At 43.9% G+C, this 20222-nt stretch overlaps 1 protein-coding gene across 10 annotated transcripts in view; it reads left to right on the plus strand.

Annotated features, from left to right (window-relative positions):
• ATP11C (ATPase phospholipid transporting 11C) overlaps positions 1-16795 on the plus strand; it is a 113046-nt gene extending 96251 nt beyond the window's left edge. The window contains exons 28-31 of one of the 10 annotated variants that reach the window (XR_005584322.1): positions 3491-3644; positions 8863-8928; positions 12968-13543; positions 13609-16795. Coding sequence is in view for 5 of the 10 variants with exons in the window: in XM_039487080.1 (XP_039343014.1) it covers positions 3491-3644; positions 8863-8928; positions 12968-13108 (361 nt within the window). In the remaining 5 variants the exon portion in view is untranslated. Of the gene's footprint in view, positions 1-3490; positions 3645-8837; positions 8929-9808; positions 9979-10109; positions 10215-12967 lie in introns of all 10 variants that reach the window. The other 9 variants (XR_005584324.1, XR_005584323.1, XR_005584325.1 and 6 more) reach the window with 9 other exon arrangements.
• The last annotated feature ends 3427 nt before the right edge of the window (positions 16796-20222 follow it).

The raw sequence follows: 20222 nt of genomic DNA on the forward strand, positions 1-20222 counted from the left end.
ACTTAAGAGACCCCGGTTAATTTCCCTACTCCTTAGGGAAAGCTAAGAGCAGCTGTGGAGGCTGGTACTTGGGTTTCTGACTGAGGAGAAGCCTGGAGAAGGGTAAGTTAGTGGAGACCACTGTTACTTGAGCAGCAACCAGGAAGCTGAGGGTCGTGTGTAGTGGGGTACGGGAGGTGAGGGAATGGGGGCCTTCCCTTTCCAGTGGCCAGAAGAGTTTGGGGGATTCAGATTGATCAGACACCTGTTAGCTGCGATCTACAAAAGATGGAGCTTGCAAACAAACAACACTTTGGTGTGAATCCAACAGCTTTGGTGAAGAAGGGGGGTTTGGTGTTTTACCTTGGGGGTATTCTTGGATGTTAAGACCATCGTCTTAATTTGTCCTGGTAAATATTTCAAACTCTGGGTGGGTGGATGGGTGACCTGGAGGTGGGGAGAGAGAAAATGTAAGTGAAGCACACACTGTGGGAAAGATGCTAGTGGAGGGGGAAAGAGAACAGAGGACGCAGGCAATGAAAATAATGCAGGAATTGATACTTCGTAAGGGGGGGGAAGGTGGAATGAAGCCAGGAAGAGACAGGCCTGTCTCCCATTGACTGCGGTGGGGCCAGGATTTTACCCAACGTGTCTAACAAAAGCAGGTGAACCATAGTAAACTAAACTTGTTAGGCAATGTTCTATTAAATATGCTGCAGATTGATTCCCCCTGCAATAAACAGCACTCAGCCGTTGTATTCCTTTATTTGGCAGGGACAGCACCCTGAGTTGTAGGCTTTGCCCACAAGCCAGTCGGTGCTGGGTCTATTTTTCAGTCCCAGTCTGCTAATAAACAAGCTCAAGTAACTAAACTAGCTTTATTCAGGCCACAGGCTTCCTTTGCTCTGGACTCTAAGACCTCAAACAGATGTTTGTCTGTAATCGTACCAGCTATCTCATTACACTGCAGTTCATGAATTTTCCACTGGAGTGTTTACTTTGCATAGCTAAATGCGGAGCTAAATACTTAGCTAAACAACCAATGCTTTAGAATTCTTGTCCTCATTTATTTCTGAGGCTTCCTTCCCATGCATCTGTCAGTTCCCCTCTGTCATCAGGGGAGGTGGAAAGATACAGTTAACCCTTTGGGGGCTTTGAGTCTCTGGACTTTCACCACTAAAAACCACCTCAGAAAGCTCTACTTGAGTCCAAGTTCAAAGTAAAATGATGTGTTTGGGATAACTTTTTCTCAATAATAGTTTCCTTAATATTAATGGTCTGTGCATTTTACTGTGCAGACTAGACAATGTTTTGTCTTTGCTTCTTGAGGCTTGTCTACACTTACATTTTATAGCGCTCTAACTTGCTGGCTCAGGGGGGTGAAAAACTCCCCTGAGCTCAGCAAGTCTGAGCGCTTTAAAGCGCTAGTGTAAACAGGCTCTGGGTGCTGGGAGCTGGCTCCCAGCATTCGGAGCTAATCCCCTCGTGGAGGTGGATTACCAGGAGGCTTGCCCATGACCACACTCGCACTTCAAAGCGCTGCCGCGGGAACGTTCCAGTGTAGCCAGGCCCTAAGAGATGGCCTCAAAACTCATCGCTCTTCATATTTAGGGATTAAGATCATAACAAATGTTAATGACAGAGAAATAGTGAGGAGATAACATTGGGGGAAGCCTTAAAAGCAGTGAAAGCTGATGTGGTCTCCTGGAGATCAGGGTCAAATTTTCAGAAATTTCCTTTTCAAAATGATATCGGCTCGTTAGATCCTACGTTTAATTGAAAGCCAATGGACTTAGGCGCCCATGTGTCTACTTTTGAAAATGAGATGTGGGCACTTTTGAAAATTCTCTCCCCCCCAGTCAAAAATGAGTCAGAAAATAAGGGACTAGGGATGGAAGAGAAAAACAGGCAGGAAAAATGAAAAGAGGTGACTCTCCGAAGAGTCTAATTATTGCCCACGCGCTGCCGTTTAGTTAGGTAATTGAAAATGTCATCAAAGGGAAGCTGAAGCAAACATGTTTTGAAAATGCATGTGACGATTGCAATGTAAGATGAAACGCTGTGTGTTTAGAAGGCAGTAATTCCTGCCTGGGAGGCATTTTCCAACAAGCAGTTGGAATAGATTCAGGATTAACTCTTTTTACATAATCCCAGAGTTTCTGGCCAGTTGCAAAAAATACCGTTCTGACACCAGCACAATCTGAATGTAACATACCTAACTAACAGAGACATGGCAGAGTGTTGCAAGGAAAGCCCGGATACAAGTATGTAGCTGAGAAGTAGACAGATACAAAAGGGACATCTAAGGCGGAAGGGGGGCAGAGTAGTAAATACCATGAGAGCTGAGGTGCAGACAGTAGCGTAGTTGCTGAGAAGGGCCTTGGAACTGGTAGCTGAAGATGAAGGGCAGGCGATGAAGGGATTTGAAGGTGGGAGTGATGTGGTCAGAGTAACGACCTAGCAGCAGCGTTTTGGTTGGTTTGGTGGGGAGATCATGGACGCCAGCATTGCAGGAGTCAAAGAGGAAGGTGTGATACTAAATGCCTGGACAAGGGCTTCAGCTGCAGGGCGGAGAGGGAAGGGCTGCACTTAGAGTTGTGGTTTTAGGGAGAAAACAGATATGGTTAGGTGGCCTGTCTGAATGGAGCAGAGGAAGAAGTTTGAATAAGGGCTCATCTACGCAAAGATTTAGTTCATGGCAAGCTGGGCTGTGAATCTACCCCATACCAGCCTGTCCTATGCAAGCGCAATAATGAGCTTTTATCTGCTTCTCTTACAAAGAAGACTAGATCAAAGGGCACTAATGAACTGTTACTGTGCATCAGCAGGGTCTACATAGGCAGTTGGAGTGCGGGAAGCGAGGGCAGAGCAGATTCAAACCCCAGCCCTAAAACAACACATTCCAGGGACAGTGATGCGCCTGCCTATGATTGAGAGAGGAGGGGGAAGCTGTGCCCTTTTGAATGTGGGTCCGCACAGGGTGGCCAGCAGGCGGTATGGGACTGACAGAGGTGGGAGACTGTATAGCAAGGGAGATTCGGGATAATGGTGATTGACACTACATCAAGTAGGGACGAAAGCTGATGGTCTGAGGGACACACAGCAGCAGACCAGAGGAGGAGTTGCTGATGTAGAAGTAAGAGGAGAAGAAGCAGGAGAGAATTCAAGGGTGGAGCAGAGGAGTGGGGAGTGACTGTGACAAACAGCGTCTGGCTTGGAGGATGACATTGGAAAAGAGGCTCTGAGCCTTTGCTGGGAGGGAGCTGCTACGTGCTTTTAGAGCAGTTTCAGTAGATTGCGGAGCAGCCAGATGAGAGAGTAAAATAAAAGCAGCAGGAACGGGTATCTTTGCAGGCACAAGCGCTGCCCTCTTTACATGTGCAAACATCCCCCTTCCTCCTCCGTATGAAAATTTGTCCCATGAAAGTGCTAGTCACAATTTGAATCTCCCCTCGCTGGAAAACTGCAGTGGCCGATTGTATTGTCTAAGTCTGTGTCCCTTCTCTTTCAGGCCTTTCTTGAAGCAGCAACGAATGTATTTTGTATTTGCTCATATGGTGACGTCCGTATCAACCTGGCTGGCCATAGTTCTCCTTATCTTTATCAGCCTTTTCCCGGAGATTCTTCTAGTAGTTTTTAAAAATGCGAAAAGGAAAAACCATCAGGTAAGGAATGAAAGAATATACCACAACACTTCCCTTGTTTGGAAGAGGCGCTTCCGTTCTTTTAAACACCTGACAAACTTTGGGGTAGCAATGCACCATTTGCACCTAGGGAGAGGCTGCCTGCCTCTCATCGTGTCATTCCTTCATGTGCCAAAAAAGGTCAAAAAGTGTTAACCAGAGGTACTGCCCCAATCTGCGGAAGCAGATGCATCAGCAGTGCCTTTTCAGTCAGCGTTTGACGTCTGTATATAGTGTAACTGCTTCTGCTTCTAGAAAGTATATCTTGCAAATCACATTGGACTTCATTCTGCTCAGTTTCACTGCTCCAACCCCATTACAAGTCTTAATTGACTGTCAAAACTTGCAAATTTGACCTAATCAATCATCTAAGGGGAGTTCTTAGGGATTTTGTTTTTTGGGGGATTAATGATTTTTTGATGGGTAAGATATCTTTTGTTGTTTTCATTATCTTCCTCATTCTCATCATAAGGGTGGAAAAGTGGATTTTGCACCTGAGTTGCTAAATTTTCACAGTGAATTTGCAAGGGACTTGACAGCTAGTTCAAATACACCTCTACCTCGATATAACGCAACCTGATATAACATGAATTTGGATATAACGTGGTAAAGCAGTTCTCCGGGGGCGGGGCAGGGCTGCGCACTCTGGTGGATCAAAGCAAATTCGATATAACGCGGTTTCACCTATAACGCGGTAAGATTTTTTTGGCTCCCAAGGACAGCGTTCTATCAGGGTAGAGGTGTACAGTCAAAAATAGCCTTTCCCCACAGTCCCTGTTACCAGAGTATTGGGAAACCTCACAATCACTTATGCCTTTATTATCCTACGAGGTAGGGAAGCAGTACAAAGAATCATACAATATCAGGGTTGGAAGGGACCTCAGGAGGTATCTAGTCCAACCCCCTGCTCAAAGCAGGACCAATCCCCAACTAAATCATCCCAGCCAGGGCTTTGTCAAGCCAGGGCTTAAAAACCTCTAAGGATGGAGATTCCACCACCTCCCTAGGTAACCCATTCCAGTGCTTCACCACCCTCCTAGCGAAACCGTGTTTCCTAATATCCAACCTAGACCTCCCCCACTGCAACTTGAGACCATTGCTCCATGTTCTGTCATCTGCCACCACTGAGAACAGCCGAGCTCCATCCTCTTTGGAACCCCCCTTCAGGGAGTTGAAGGCTGCTATCAAATCCCCCCTCAGTCTTCTCTTCTGCAGACCCCAGTTCCCTCAGCCTCTCCCCATAAGTCACGTGCCCCAGCCCCCTGATCATTTTTGTTGCCTCTGTTGGACTCTCTCCAATTTGTCCACATCCCTTCTGTAGTGGGGCCCCCAAAACTGGATGCACTTCTCCAGATGTGGCCTCACCAGTGCCGAACAGAGGGGAATAATCACTTCCCTCAATCTGCTGGCAGTGCTCCTACTAATACAGCCCACTATGCCGTTGGCCTTCTTGGCAACAAGGGCACACTGCTGACTCATATCCAGCTTCTCATCCACTGTAATCCCCAGGTCCTGTTTTACAGCTGGGGAACTGAGATACAATGGCTGATTGACTTGACCCGAGATCACATAGGAAGTTTGTGGTGGACTGGGGATTAGAACCCAGTTTTCTAGAGTCCCAGCCTAGAGCCCTAACCACCAGACTGTCCTCTTTCTTTATCGCTACCTGTCAAAAAAGACAGTGGGTTTTCCCATGCAGTCTTTCCTGAAGGCCAATCTCACTCTGCTAAAAGAAGGGGAGGAGTGGTGGGAGGGTCTGTTTTTAAAATAGAAATTACCTGCTGCAAGCTTTAATGGCAGTAACTGTCTTTCAATGTTGGTGACAAGCACCAGTTTACCTTGGCCTATTTCCCCAACATTGAAAGCCAGCACAGCTGTGGTTAGAAAGTGCTTGGAAGATGGTGCAAGAAGGAACAATCAGTTGCACACCTACAAAACGCAAAATGACTGCGTAGGAAGGAGTATTGCGGAAAGGGATCTGGGGATCATAAGCTAAATATGAGTCAGCAGTGTAACGCTGTTGCAAAAAAAGCAAACATCATTCTGGGATGTATTAGCCAGAGTGTTGTAAACAAGACACAAGAAGTAATTCTTCCACTCTACTCCGCACTGATTAGGCCTCAACTGGAGTATTGTGCCCAGTTCTGGGTGCCACGTTTCAGGAAAGATGTGGACAAATTGGAGAAAGTCCAGAGAAGAGCAACAAAAATGATCAAAGGTCTAGAAAACATGACCTATGAGGGAAGATTGAAAAAATTGGGTTTGTTTAGTCTGGAAAAGAGAAGACTGAGAGGAGACATTCAAGTACATAAAAGGTTGTTACAAAGAGGAGGGAGAAGAATTGTTCTTAACCTCTGGGGACAGGACAAGAAGCAATGGGCTTAAATTGCAGCAAGGGCGGTTTTACGTTGGACATTAGGAAAAACTTCCTAACTGTCAGGGTGGTTAAGCGCTGGAATAAATTGCCTCAGGAGGTTGTGGAATCTCCTTCATTGGAGATTTTAAAGAGCAGGTTGGACAAACACCTGTCAGGGATGGTTTAGATAATACTTAGTCCTGCCATGCATGCTGGGGACTGGACTAGATGACCTCTCGAGGTCCATTCAGTCCTACGATTCTATGTTAACGAAAATGAAAAGTTTGTGTTCCCTGCTATATGCTTCTCCGGTTGTTAAAAACATCTGTGCAATGTCGCAGCAGAGCTCTTAGCCCCATCCTCCTCCACCGCTTCCTCCTCCTTTACTGGCACCTGCTAATGCTCAGCTACTTTAGCCTGTCATTCTGCGTTCCTCCCATAACCAGTGAATTTCTTTTCAGATGGGGTATATTAGCAATTTAGGTTCAACGTACTGTTTGCACATCTCTAAGCAGCAGGTTATTAAGCTGTCGTTTTGTGCCATTTTGATAACGTAGTTTCTAGGTGAGGTGCGACCCGAAATGTAAAAGAATTTGAATGTAACCATTTATGTTTTAAATGACACTAAGTTTAATCGGAATTTGTGTTCAGTGAAATTGTAAAATTACTTTCAAATACTGAAGTTTAGGAAGAAGAGGTTTTTCTCATTGTGCTCTGGTATCCTGTATGACTTTATTGTAAGCTCTGAGCACTTCTTTCAGGGTAATTTTTTTTTCTCTGGCCTCTGTATTCTGGCAAAAAATTGGTATTTAACTAGATATAAAAATATCGAAGACTTAAAGATGTTTCCTTAAAGCACTTGCTAGATTCCCTTAGCACAGTATTGATAGTGCAATACATGTGCCTACGAAATAACAAAATCTGTGAAACCAATTATTAGTATTCAGTTTTATCAGCAATGAAAACGTTTGGAATCTTTGTTATGTTTATCAGACAGGTTTCCACAGCCTACCACTTCCGGCGTAAAAGGCTGTGCTTGGGTTTTTTTGGAACTCTTTATTACATTGGTTCTAAGAACACTAAATCAGAACGAAAAAAGAGAAACCCAGTATCTGACTCTTCTTTAAAAATCTGTCCTCATCCTGCGTTCCCCTTGGCTTATAAGGAAGGCTAACCAGCTTGGTGGGTGGAAGGTGACGTCCAGTTCTTAAGACCTTGAGTCGCCATGTTAGAATTTTTCTTTTCTTATTCGGTTTTTGTTTAAGACGCTAAAAATAGAACCTAATGGCGTCTAGGAAGTTAGACTAGCCAGTTTCAAAGGAAGAGAATGGTTTGCTCTCAGCAGTGGTGGTGAGGAAGTTTCCTCAAGGTGGGAGAAATGTGGCATAATGAGTGTAGTGACTGAAAAGTCACTCAGGTCTAAAATCTCATCCCATTGACTTCAGTGGGAGCAGGACTTGGATCTTGCCGCAACTTAGGCAACAGCATCTGGTAGATCAGCAGTCTGGTGCCAAGATTTCCTTCTGGGGCCACACTGGCTGGGTAGAGTTTTGGGGTGGGGGGGTTCTTCCAGCTTCCCATTGTGTCCCAAAAGTTAGTCACTGAAAATGCCCAGCTGGTCTGTGCGTAAAAGGCGCGTCCTTGACCAATCTGTGGCCGGACCGCTAGTTGATTTGGCTAAAACTTCCTCACCGGTGGTGAAATCCTGACCCCTCTGAAGTCACTGGGAGTTCTGTTGTTGACTTCTTTTGGGTGTGTCTACACTGCACTCTAAGCCTGGGACTGTTGCTGGACCCAGGTGTCACAGCTGTGCTGACACATCCATACGGCACTAGGCTGCCCTTCTGACTTGGGTCTGCAGCCTGACTTGCGTCCACACTGCAAAATGACAGGGCTTGGACCGAGATCACACCGGGACTTGGACTGTGACCCAGCTCCCTAGCTGGGTCATAGGACCTGGGTTCTGACTGCTCGCTGACTCGCGTCAGACTGCTTTGGGTGTGGATGGCAGGGGGGCTTGGTCTCAAACCTGAGTCCAGGCCCAGGCTTAGAGTGTGTAGTGTAGACGTACCCATTGGGGCCAGGATTTCATCCCTTGTGCTCACACAGACAATCAAGACACGTACCATCCAGCATAGTCGTTTGGTGGTTCCCTCCTTCAGCAGGAGCAGGGCTGAAGCCTCGAGCCTCGGCAGCTGTGCTCCGGCTCTCGAATTGCTGAAGATTGTCATTATGTGCCTTGGAGGGCTAGTAAGTTTGGCCACCCTGGTGTGTATATACATAAAAAACACAAGATGAGCGTGTCAGGATGTTATGTTTCAAGTAGCAATACTAAAATCGTAGTCAAGAGTTTCGGACATGGGTGTCTAAAGTTAGACACCTGTGTCCGTAATTAGATGCCTAAGTAAGTGGCCTGATTTTCAAAGGTGTCAAGGAGCTGCAGCCTCCACTGATTTCAGTGGAAAATTCCAGACTAGGTCACTTATTCCAGCGTGCTGGCTAAGATTTCAAAAGCCAGTGTGTATGACTAGCAAGAGCAGTGACTGCTGTCTCTCCTTTCAAAGATGGCAGGTGAAATCCTGACCCCATCAAAATCCACGTGATTTTTGCCCTTGACTTCAGTGAAGCTGGGATTTCACCTGGAGCAGTCCCATTTTGTAACCTTTCTCTTCAGTGCACTGCTATTCGCTCGGCCTGTATTTGTCAATGTTTCTATGTGCAAGTGTTTTGAACTGCAAAATGCATTCATATTTTCTTTTGGTTTCTGCATTTCTCTCTCTCTGCTGCCATTTTCCACCTTTTGTGCTGTTGTGAACTAGGTAACGAAACGCCTTCCTTCCTCAGGAACATCCACTATCTTCATGCTCTCTCAAACTTCCAGCAATCACAGCTTTTCTTGGAATGAATAAGGTGATTTCCTTTCTTAATCAGTACAAGTTTGCTTGTGCTGCTGTTTTTTCCTTCTCTGAATGCTTAACCGCTGATAACCTGTGGTTTTTAGATCTGCTTGTGCAATAAACGGTTTTTTTAAAGGTACCTTTTCATTTAAATGTATTTTCTCTACGCCTTTCCCTTTGGTGTCGCTATCCCATTATTTAAAGCTTCACAACAACTTGCTGCACGTTAGCTCAGCAGTGCTTGTCGCATGCATCCTCATTATTTAATACGACCCGTAGATGTGCAGACAGACAGACGTAAAACAGGTTACACCCTCAGGGGACTTACAATCTGCATTTTGGACCAGATTGTCAGCTAGTGTAAACCGGTGCGGCTCCATGGAAATCCATGGAGTTGTGAGAAATAACACCAGCTGTGGATCTTGCCCTGTCTTTACATACCCTCTTTTCCCCCTGTAGAACCTGTTTGAGTGCATTAGCTAAAGCTTTCTTTGAAACATGGAAACAACAATCTACTTTATTTTGATTGTTCTCCCAGTTACTTGATGTGTATGCAAACAGTCCATCTCGCACTTGGCCAATTCTGTAGGCTAGCAGTAGCTTCTCAAACACATTCCTATGGCTAACAAAACAATATTTACTCACATTACAGTAAATCATGTATTTTGCTATTCGTACAAGCTATAAAGTTTCGACAAAATAAACAAAGATTTTGTACCAGTTACGCTGAGTGCAGTTCTCATTGCAGCTGCTCTCTCTGGGGATGGTAAGATAGCAGAGCATTTTATGCATGTTCCTAGTTGGTTTCATTTTCACCTTGCTGTGTTTGCCACATATGTCTCAGTGTCCAAAAATACTACTACAGAGGGTGATAGATTCTTTCCCTCTCCTAGAAACTTCCAAACTTCGATGCCCGAAATTGAGCATCTAAATGAGCGGGGGTGATCTTCAGAGTTGTGACGCACACCACTCATATCCACCAAAGGTGCCTTACTCGTTGGCACTCATACTTGAAAAATTTGGCCAATATTTCCTAATCTTGGCATTTATAACCCATGTCTTGGTTAGTCTTTTTGATTATTTTACTTAAAGTTTTATTACAGAATGATTCAATAAGTCTTTTTTTATTTGTTGCACCACTGGGTAGATGAACATGTCTCATGTGCTTTAAGTATTTTTGCCTCACTATTACAGAAAAAACTGAGCAATAGGAAGGAATCTGATTCACTGTCGTCCAGACCTTCTGTCAGACCTCTTCTTTTAAGAACATTCTCAGACGAGTCTAATGTATAGTAACAGGTACCCTGTCCAAAAGAATCGGGATGGTTTTAAAGGCACAGATTAACCAAATGTTCCAAAAATCAATTAAAATATAGTTCTTATCATCTTCTCAATTGGTGGTGTGGGGCACCTGTCGTTGCGAAACATAAAGGTGCAATGCTTGGCATACATTTTAATCTTGGGAGCGAGCCATACACATTTTTCAGAACCTCAGTAGATGTGTGCAGATTCTTTAGAGTTCCAAGATCCCACTGTGTGTAAATGAAAATGTACAGTCTAGTTGGCATAAGCAAGTTTATTTGAGTAATATTGAAACAACTGAGACTGAACATACTGTCATTAAATTATGTTAACAGTGATCATAAAACTTTAATACTCATGTATTTGTAAAGAAATATCCAAATCCCAATGATTAAAATTATTCCATTATTGCATCTGGATCAATTCAAAGGTTATGGGTTTGGTTTTTTTGTAAGTGCATGCTTTTCTGTCAGAATTAGAGAAAGAAATGTTAATGTATGTGAACAGAATGGAATCTAAACATGTAATGGAGTTGATTATATGTACAGCGCACTTGTATGTGTGTGTGTGTGTGTGTGTGTGTGTGTGTATACAGACATATAATTACTAGAGTACATGTTTGGCTTTTTAAATGATCATGTTTAGAATCACTCTATGCTTCCTGCTGTAGAAATAGATAAAAGTGCCAAATTTCATTCATGTTTAGAAGAAAAAGCTGCAGCCTTGCTACAAATGTCTTATTGTTCCTCCTAAGGTATTTGTATATAAATTTGCAAGTAAGGGAGCCATTGAGGCAAATAAATCCCAGGTTAGAAAGCCCACTTTCCCTGGTCTTTGTTAGTAAATATTTGTGTTAGTCTGGATGTCCATATTCCCAAGTATTAACCCTGCTGCTCCTTAGTGTAACTATTCTGTAGTGAAACAAGGAGGAGGTCTCATCATGAATGAAAGATTGCTTACGGATAAGTCTACCAGTGGGCTAAAAACGGAGCGTGCTGCCCATTATCCAGTGCCCTTATTAACAGAGCCCTAAGTATCGCTTAGAATAAAAATGTCACTTCCATTTAACTCAGTGATTGTTCTACTCTCCTGTACTTTAGGTGATGCTGCATGATGTTGTTTTCAAGCAGTCTGATTCGTTTGGCTTAGTTGCAGTCTTCAGTGTTTTCCTCTTTTGATAGACCACGCAGCCTGGTCAGTGTACCAGATTAAATAACTAGACCTGCAAATCGCCCGCCTTCTCTGACAGGCTATAGGCTGCTCTGGGGTGGAGTTTTCAGATGTGATAGGCCTGGAGGTCTGCTGGTCTCATTGCCAGTCAGTTGGAATCCCATTGCACCCCTGAGTGCTCCACTCACCACTGCAATTCAGAGAGCAAAGTCACAGTGGCTGAATTTTGCAGAAATGTGTCACCATTTGGGGCAGTTCTCTGCACCCAGATTTTTGTTTTGCACAAAGTTCCATAGACATGGCTAGGTTTTTAAATGTCACCACGGTTTTCGGGCACAGAAAAATGCACCTATTTCCACTCCAAAAATTCTCAGAGGGAAATTCTTAGTGAAAACAGGCTGTTTCCACATTTGCAGCAATCCATGAAAAACATTTGATATGAGTGCATCACTTTCTTGTTACAAATAATTTGCCCACCTTTGTGTGGATGCCGTGAGGCATACAGCCTCTGCAGAAGGTCTGCGCTCCCCACTCACCTGGGGGCAGCGCAGGAGCACCAAAGCAGTGATGGCAACCCTGATATTGCAGTAACTCCTGTCCCATTAGAGCACCAGTGTGTTGCAGACACCCAGCAGCCGAAGGATGGCTTGATCATCTGAGCCTCACGTTTTGCATTGTTAGTCGCTCTAAGAATCGTGTTAGCAGGATGTAGGCTACTTGAAAGCCCAGTTTCCAATCCCAGAAGACTGTGGTTGTTAAATTGTGTGCCACGTTGCTTACTTTGGGGGAAGTCTTATGGAAGCAAGGTGTTATGTGCATGTCAAATATTTATGCCTGTGGCCAGCTTCAGCCATCTGATCACTCAGATCTGACTGAGGATCTTTCCAGAGAGCAATTACCCACTTCTTCAGTAGTTAAATGCTGCAGTAATTTTTCCATCTGGGAAGCATATTGCTTCCTAAATGTTCTGCTTTCCAGGTCACATACATACTAGCGAGTGAGTTTTCCGTGCCTTATTCTACACCTCTTGATGGATATCATCCTCTCTCGCCTCCTGTGCAACTGGAGCTATGCATTCTGTGCACGTATGTGCATTGAATGATTGAAAAAATTAAGCAGCAAGAAAAAAAAAACAACTTTAAAAAAGAGAGGAACTTCCCCCTAGTCACTAAGTGCTATTAGTTGGGAAAGATCCCATCTTCCCTAGATTACAGGAGTTTCTCTTGGTAAATATTTAATTCCTGCATTAACATCAGATCAGATGTGATCAGTTCCCTTCACAAAGCAGTGTGGTGCCAGGTGCAGTTGGACTGAATTAATATGAGAATCACAGGGGAGAGCAAGTCAGAAGTTAATCCTTGACCTAATGTAGCATTTTGAAAACTGTGCAAATTAATTTTGTCACACTACTCTCTCCCCTTCACTGTGAATGCAGTTTGGCATTTTCATCACTGTCTTTTTATCACCATTCCTGTTATCCTCCTAGCAAATTCTAATATTTGGCTGCCTAGAATAACACAACTATGATTTTTGGAATGTAAAGATTAAAGTAAATGACCTTTTTCCTTCTAATTTTACAGACTGTACCCTTTAATTTGCCTATGCTATTGTCCTACAAACCTATGGAGAATGGTTACACCTCTGAAATGAAGCTCGAAGATGCTGTTACTAACTTGACACAAAGATGCCATCTCAGGATACCTCAAATGCAACAACTTTAAACACTGCACCGTGTTGTGCTCCAGGACAAGACGTGTGTTTGAACTCACAGTTCTCTTTAAGATGACACATGTATTGTAAGCAGCCCTGCTGACTAAGCAGCGGAGGCACTGGCCCTCATTTTTTTCAAAGTCTGAAAATGGAAAAGTCTGGGACATAAAAAGTCCATGGAATCGGGAGTGGAGAAAAGAACACCTAGAATTCCATGAAAATGGAACAATAGAAACTCTAGAGACACATGGATGCTCCTTATGCCCACTGAATAGGAGGAGACTCCTCCATTACAGATTCATCCAACAGCAATGAATGGCCACTAAAGTCTTATTCTTTTGCCTGACCAAAGAAGTAGCACAGCCTTTCTGCTTAATCACAGTCTTGTCCAGCTCCCTTGGAAGACACTGGAAGTTGGGTTGGACCCTAAATTAGAACCACGGTCTGTCGTCTTGCACAGCTCCCGTTGCTGCTAATGAGAGCTGAAGCCAGGATGTGATCGTTAGAAAAGTTCAGCTTTCAAATCCACGCAGCAGAAATACTTGAAAATATTGAAGGACTGAGCTGCTGATGGCGTGAAATGTCCAGTGGCATCCCCTTTCCATTGCAAACGGCAGGGTTAGACTGTTAAATGTTCTGTTTATTAAAATGCAGAAGTGTGTCAGCCTGAACGTTTCTGAGGAGCCGATCAAAATATTGGAAGAGTTTTCATGGGGCAAGACTTCTTTTCCACATTACCAAATTTGATTCTGGAACAGGCGGAAGACACAATGACAAACCCTTTCCCCTTATGTATTGAAAATACACGGAATTCTTTTATTACTCATGAAAAGCTCCTTAGTCAGGAAAGAATCTTAAATAAAAGTTATGTTGTGCCAGGTTTTCAGCCAAAGCTTAACTGGGCCTCTGTGGTTATGCTCACGCTCCTGTGAATGTAATTGCAGTTGTTTGGAGACCTTAAAGACCTGAATGGCAGTCACAGTCAGGGCCTTAAGTGACCCATTGACATTGATTGTGCTTGCAAATAATACCAGATAAATCTGCAATCTCCATTACCTGCACCAACAAAAAGGGAGGTCAGTTTTAAAAATAAGTGAATAAATACATCTGGTTCTAGGAGTATCATTTTACTTGGTTCTAAAATCAGCAGATTTTTTTTTTTAAATCTGCATATATCAAGATGTTGATGTTGATTTAATAATACCACGTGTGCATAGCATAAAGGTAAAATGCTTGACAACCAACTTCTATTTGTTTTTTATTATGCAGGAAAACAATACTACTTTGATTATAAACAATCCTGAGTGAGCATGGATTAAGTGCAATTGGCATTTTATTTTTTTAATAATATTTTTCCACCAGGTTGACTTCCCCTTCATCCTGTATGGCCCAGGTTTCCCTGTGCCAGATAAAGCAAACAAATAAATACTTGGGATAAAAATTTTCAGAGTATGTAAGTCCCATTTTCTTAGCCTCCCAAGTCTTATTGCAGGTCAATGAGACTTAGGCTCCTAAGTCACTTGGGCACTTTTGAAAATTTTACCTTTAGGCTTTGCTTTGCTCATGCACAAAGAGACTAGAAGTTAGGGCTGGACAGAAAATTCCCATCTCCATGAAATTTCGATGAACAACAGAAAAATTTTTTGCAAAAAATAATTTTCCATTCCCTCCCTTCAAAAAGTTTGGAAACTCTAAAACTGAAAAGGAGTTGGCACTACTGTTCTCAGAAAGCCGTGCACCTGATTTTATGCCTGCTAATAGACTTGGTTTTAAAAAACACTGACAGGTTGTTCAGTCTCTTGGCCTCTCTCCTCCTGCCTCTGAAGTTGTTGGGACATTTCCTGAGGAAAAGCTGGATCGGGCTCTCCTGCCCCCCAAGTAAGGGCAGGCAAATCCTCATCTATATATAAGCAGTCACCCCAAGCCTGCCATTCATGGAAAGCGAAGAGCAGAAACTGCATGCAAGAGACCTCTGTCACCCCTGCATGTCATGACTGCTTTATGCTACTCAACATGGGGCGGGGGGAAATGTGAGCAGGACACCCCACAGCTCCTAAGACCCAGCATGGACAAGAGAGTGGTCAGCCCCATTCACTGCACTGCACCTTACCTAGCAGTAGTGGCCGCGGCGCAGCCACGCCTTGCTGAGCACAGGGGTGGGATTGCATTCCCCTTCGTATTCCCTATAAGCAAGGCCCCTTTTCCTTTGGCTCGTCCCATGGGACTCGAATGGAGCCTTAGGTCTTGTCTGACCACCAGTGTTGATGGCTAACGTTGTGCCTACACATTCGAGCATGAGGGGCACATCCCACCGATACACTGACAATACGGTCTGTACGCCAGCTCTGATCTTTCTGCTTCTACGCACAGTTCTGTTTGCTTGTATGTTTATATAATCTTCAAAATGTGGGCACTGAAAGGCAGACTTCCAATGATCTGAGACCATTCCAAGGCTGACGCGGACCGCCTCCTTCCTGGTTTGTTTTGTGTAGCATTCTACATTGTTGGGATCCAATTCCGTTCCGGCGGATGCCAGCTGAATTTTTGCTTTTGGCTTCAGTGAGAGCAGGATTGTGGTATATTCTCAGGAGTACTGATGGGGGAGGGGAGGAGGAAGGGAGGAATAACTATCCTGCATTTTAAGAGTAAGCTTGATTGGAACCAAATTTTTCTCTTTCCATCTCCAAATATTTAAGTGAACCATTCACTGTAGACCTACATCTGACACCAAAACTGATGCGAGGATCCACAAGGGTGGGCTGGAATTAACACACAACATCTAGCAGACCAGCTGTAGAGTGTTGGAAATACAGGCTTTCTTGGGCAAGGGTCTTAGCTAGTGTATTGGTGCAGCCCCACTGAGTTCAGCAGAGCTATTCTGATGTACACCAGCTAAAGATATGACCCTCCGGATTCAAAACTAGCAAACTCCAAATCTATTGCTTCCTGAGGACCTGCGGTATAAGAGAGAACAGAAGAATGAATTTTGCAGTTAGGGAGGTCCTGCAGCTGAGGTCCTACCAGAGATTAGATAGCTCAGAATGGCAATAATTTGACAGTAACACAATACTGTGATTGTTGTTCACATCAAATACAAGTTGTATTGTTACGCCACATTTCAGTAATGAGCTAAAAGGTCAGTAGGAGCTTATAGGTGGAAAATCTTGAAGGAAACTGGTTAGTGTTTCTAACAATTCCCTGCATATTAATCACACTGATTAGTGACCCAGAAAGTTAAGAAAAGTAACTAGACTCGCTCAAAGTACTAGTGACAAGTTTCATAAACTCAGTCTATTTTTCAAAACTAATCTTTGTATGAGGATAGTATAAATTGCCAGGAATTACATACAAATTGAAATGCAAATTTGCATACCTACCTACCAGTGGAAGATATAATTAATATCACGGTTGCACCACTCATCCAACTTCTCAGCCATGGAATTTTTTTAAATAATGTAGCATATAAAAAGGTGTAAATTATACACAGTTGATGAGAAGAAACATTTTTCAGCTTCTTTTAAAAAATTGGGACTGCAAACTTACCTTTCCCCCTTCCCCACGTAAAATGCAATTTTATACATGTGTTGCTTTATATAACAGATATTGAATGTGAATGTTACCTTTTATGAATGCAACTTGCCCTTTTTCATTACGGAAACTTCTGTTTGAAGTAATCAATAAACTTTGGTATGTTCTGATTAATATTTTTGGCTCGTCTGTCTCCTGGAATGCTCCTAAACCTCATTTGCAGGAGCAAGTAAATGGCTTATCATAGACGCATAAGATGCAGGTCTTAATGGAGGAGGTAACTGGGAGAGGTGTGGTCTCTTACATGTTGTACACAGTGCTTCATTCTTCACGTAGGGCCTGATCCAACCACCTTGGGAGTCAGTAGAAAAACTCCCATTATCTTCAATGGGACTGGACTGGGTCGATAGAGACGTGTAATTCTCCATGGGCAACTCCCATTGCTGTCAACAAGAATTACACACAAGGGAAGAGTGTGGTAGCTTCTACCTTCTCAGCAAATCAGACCACTTAGTTAGGCACCAAATGTGAAAATGTTGGTCCTGATGCAGAATGTTATATACTGGGTACTTGGGTAAGGAGTAACTGAAACAATCAGCTGTTTTTAATCTTGCCTTCCACTCTACAAACAGAGCAGAGAAGATCAGAGCCCCATCTCTAAGCTGTCTGGAGTTGATGAAATGCAGGTTAGGATTTGTGCTAATGAAATTCAGTGTTGTTACAAATTGTTGGAGCAATTCAAATGCTGTGTGTGTTTATTTTTAAGACGGGTGTCTCTGACTCAAATTAAAATGTTCCCCCCCCCCGCCAAAGAAAAAGTTTGAGAAATTCTGTTTCTCCTCTTTAATTATTAAGCTTCTGTGAACCATCGCAGGACAGATGGCAGAGCTATTTAAAACTAACCTTTACGGAGTAGCATGTACTATTGGAAACCAAATATACATGTTGAGAATCTTAATAGTCTATTGTACTATATATTATACTGTACTGAGTGATAGGTAAAGTGATCTGAACGATTGCAAAGACTTTATCTGAATTGGCTATAAAGAGTGGCAGGAACAGAGTGGGAGCAAAGTTAGTGATGTGAAACTTGCGTCGATTGCCAAATACTTCAGAAAGCTCTGAACCGTCGCGGTAACATTTAAAATATCTATTTAGCTAAGGCGGGCCAGTGGTACTGAGCGTTCTCTCCCTCAGGTGCTTTGCTGGCTGCTCACATGCTCAGGGTCTAAGTGCTCACTACATGTGGGGTCGGGAAGGAATTTTCCTCCAGGTCAGATTGGTCAGGGACCCTGGTGGGGGTTCACCTTCCTCTGCATCGCATGGGTGCAGGTCACTTGCCAGGATTCCCTGGGTGTATCTCACTTAATCCTTTCTCTGCTCCTGCGGGGGCCTCAGCCACTGGTGCACCTCGGTCCCTCCCATGCACCGCCTGGTCTCCTGTGGGTCTTATTTCTGGGGTTGGGTTTAGTGTTGGGGTGCTGGGTGGTGTGGGTGGGTTATGTGATACAGGAGGTTGGACCAGATGATCTAGTGGTCTCTCTGGCCTTAAATTCTGACTCGATGAATTGGAGAAGTATTAGAAATGAGAAGTATTGGTCATTTCCTAACGTTCAGACCTTTTTTTTTTTTTTTTTTAAATAAGGACTTTTAAGGTCAAGTTTTCAAAATGTCAAAGCCTGCTTGCGCGTGCTCACTCCGTATTTGTGTGTTTCACTGCAGTAACGGCAAAACCAGATGCATCTGCATCTCTGTGTGTGAGAGAGAGAAAAGGTGGTCTTCCTATGGCTGCTTGTGGAAACATTAAATCTGATTTCAGCCTCGCTTTGAACCTTTTGAAATAGTGGGATATAAAGTGGTGAGCTGCCTCTGCAGCAGAAGACTTTGCAGTCTGCAAAGTCATCTCCCCCCTCCCCTGGTATGCTGGTATTTATAACAAGAAAGTAAAGTAAGTGAACTTAAGCAGGGTTCCAACTCAGCCCTGGGCATGGAGTCCAACCTTCCCACAGGTGTTAGCCTCCCCTCTGTACATCAGTCTGCCCCAAGCCGCAGATGGCTGATGCGGTTTAAAGCACGGCAGTTTCCGTAGCCAGGGAGTGATGTTGCTGGCATCACATCCAATTGCCTTTGACTTCCCTAACCCTATTGACCAGGTGCCTGTTTTACATCTGGATGAACTGGAGCAGCCTTTCCATATGCGATCAAATGAGGCATAAACCTACAATCTCCAGGATTGTCGTTGAACACCTTAGCCATTGACTTCAACGGGGCTGGGATTTTTCTCCGGCTCCTTAAAGATGTGAGGTTTGGTGGCCAAATGGTTATTTGCTATTTGCCATTGACTTCACTAGGGCCAGGATTTTTCCTTTGGTTCTCTGTCGCAGGTTTGAGGGAAGATGAACTGAAGTTAACCCCTTGTTCGCTGGGGACCAGGTAGTGTCCCTGTCCTCTGACTTACTGCCAAGATATTGGTAAACTGTAGACAAGTGAGCTTACGTATCTGATGCACTTTAAACTCTACTGAAATTGCTGGGTATATAAAAGGTCGTTCATCCCTGGTATAAGCTCTCATGTCAATATACTTATACCAGCAATGAACGTATCCCTTTCACTTCGGGTTAGTTCCAAACTAAATTTAGCTAAACTTGTTTTTCCAGTTTCCAGGATGGCTTAAAATATAAACTCTTAGCTTCGGCTCTGGACGTGGAATGGCGAGATTGCCCGGCCGCTCTCTGGGGCCATTAGTGCTTGCGGATATTTTCCCAGGGAGCACCAGCATCAAATGAACCATCATCTGTGTGCACATCCCAGGGCTTTAAACCCACTAACGCTCACCTGGGGAAGGCCTTGGGTTGGGGTTTGGCTGGAGACCGATGTACAGAATGGAGGGTTGTGGATGAGATAGGGGGAGGAAGGTGATAAACAGGGATGTAGCAACTGAATTCCTGAATTATGTGGATCTGCTGTCAGGAAACCCAGGCTAGAGGGACTGTAGCTGGACCTTCCTAAACCTCAGCAGCTGTTACAGTAAGGGCACAAGATGGGATTGAGGTGTCAGTCTCCACCACTAGCACATAGGTCACTGTGACCGAAAGGCCATGGATGCCAACTGGCCGAGGGCACAGGGCTACTCTGGGTTCACCAAAAGAATGTCATGGAAGGACTCTACTGAAAGCCTGTGTCCCATTGGTGGTCATAATCATGGCAAAACGGATGTTGTTTAAGGAGTTATGTATATACACTGAAAATTATGTTCTTAAGGTCTGTGATGAGACTGGTCACCTGAAAGGTAAAAAGTTGGTTTTCTTTCAGGCAAGAATTGCTTTTCTAGCTGCCTGCTTCCATGTAAATTAAATATTGTCTGGTTCCCAATGGGTCTGCAGTTACTATATGAGCCGAATGCTAATGAAGGATTGTGATATCTTCAAAGAGAGGAAATGTACAGGCAGAAGTGACCCAGCAGGAGAGAGAGAGAGCCCTGTTTACGTAAGGACAGTGAACTTTTGGGGGTACAACTCAGCAGTGCAGAGGCACACCCCCATTCCTTCCATCTGTCACGACAAGCAGCCAGCAGGGTTGATCTCCTAAGAAGGGACT

Source organism: Mauremys reevesii, linkage group 9, assembly GCF_016161935.1.
Source record: "Mauremys reevesii isolate NIE-2019 linkage group 9, ASM1616193v1, whole genome shotgun sequence".
Taxonomy (NCBI): domain Eukaryota; kingdom Metazoa; phylum Chordata; order Testudines; family Geoemydidae; genus Mauremys; species Mauremys reevesii.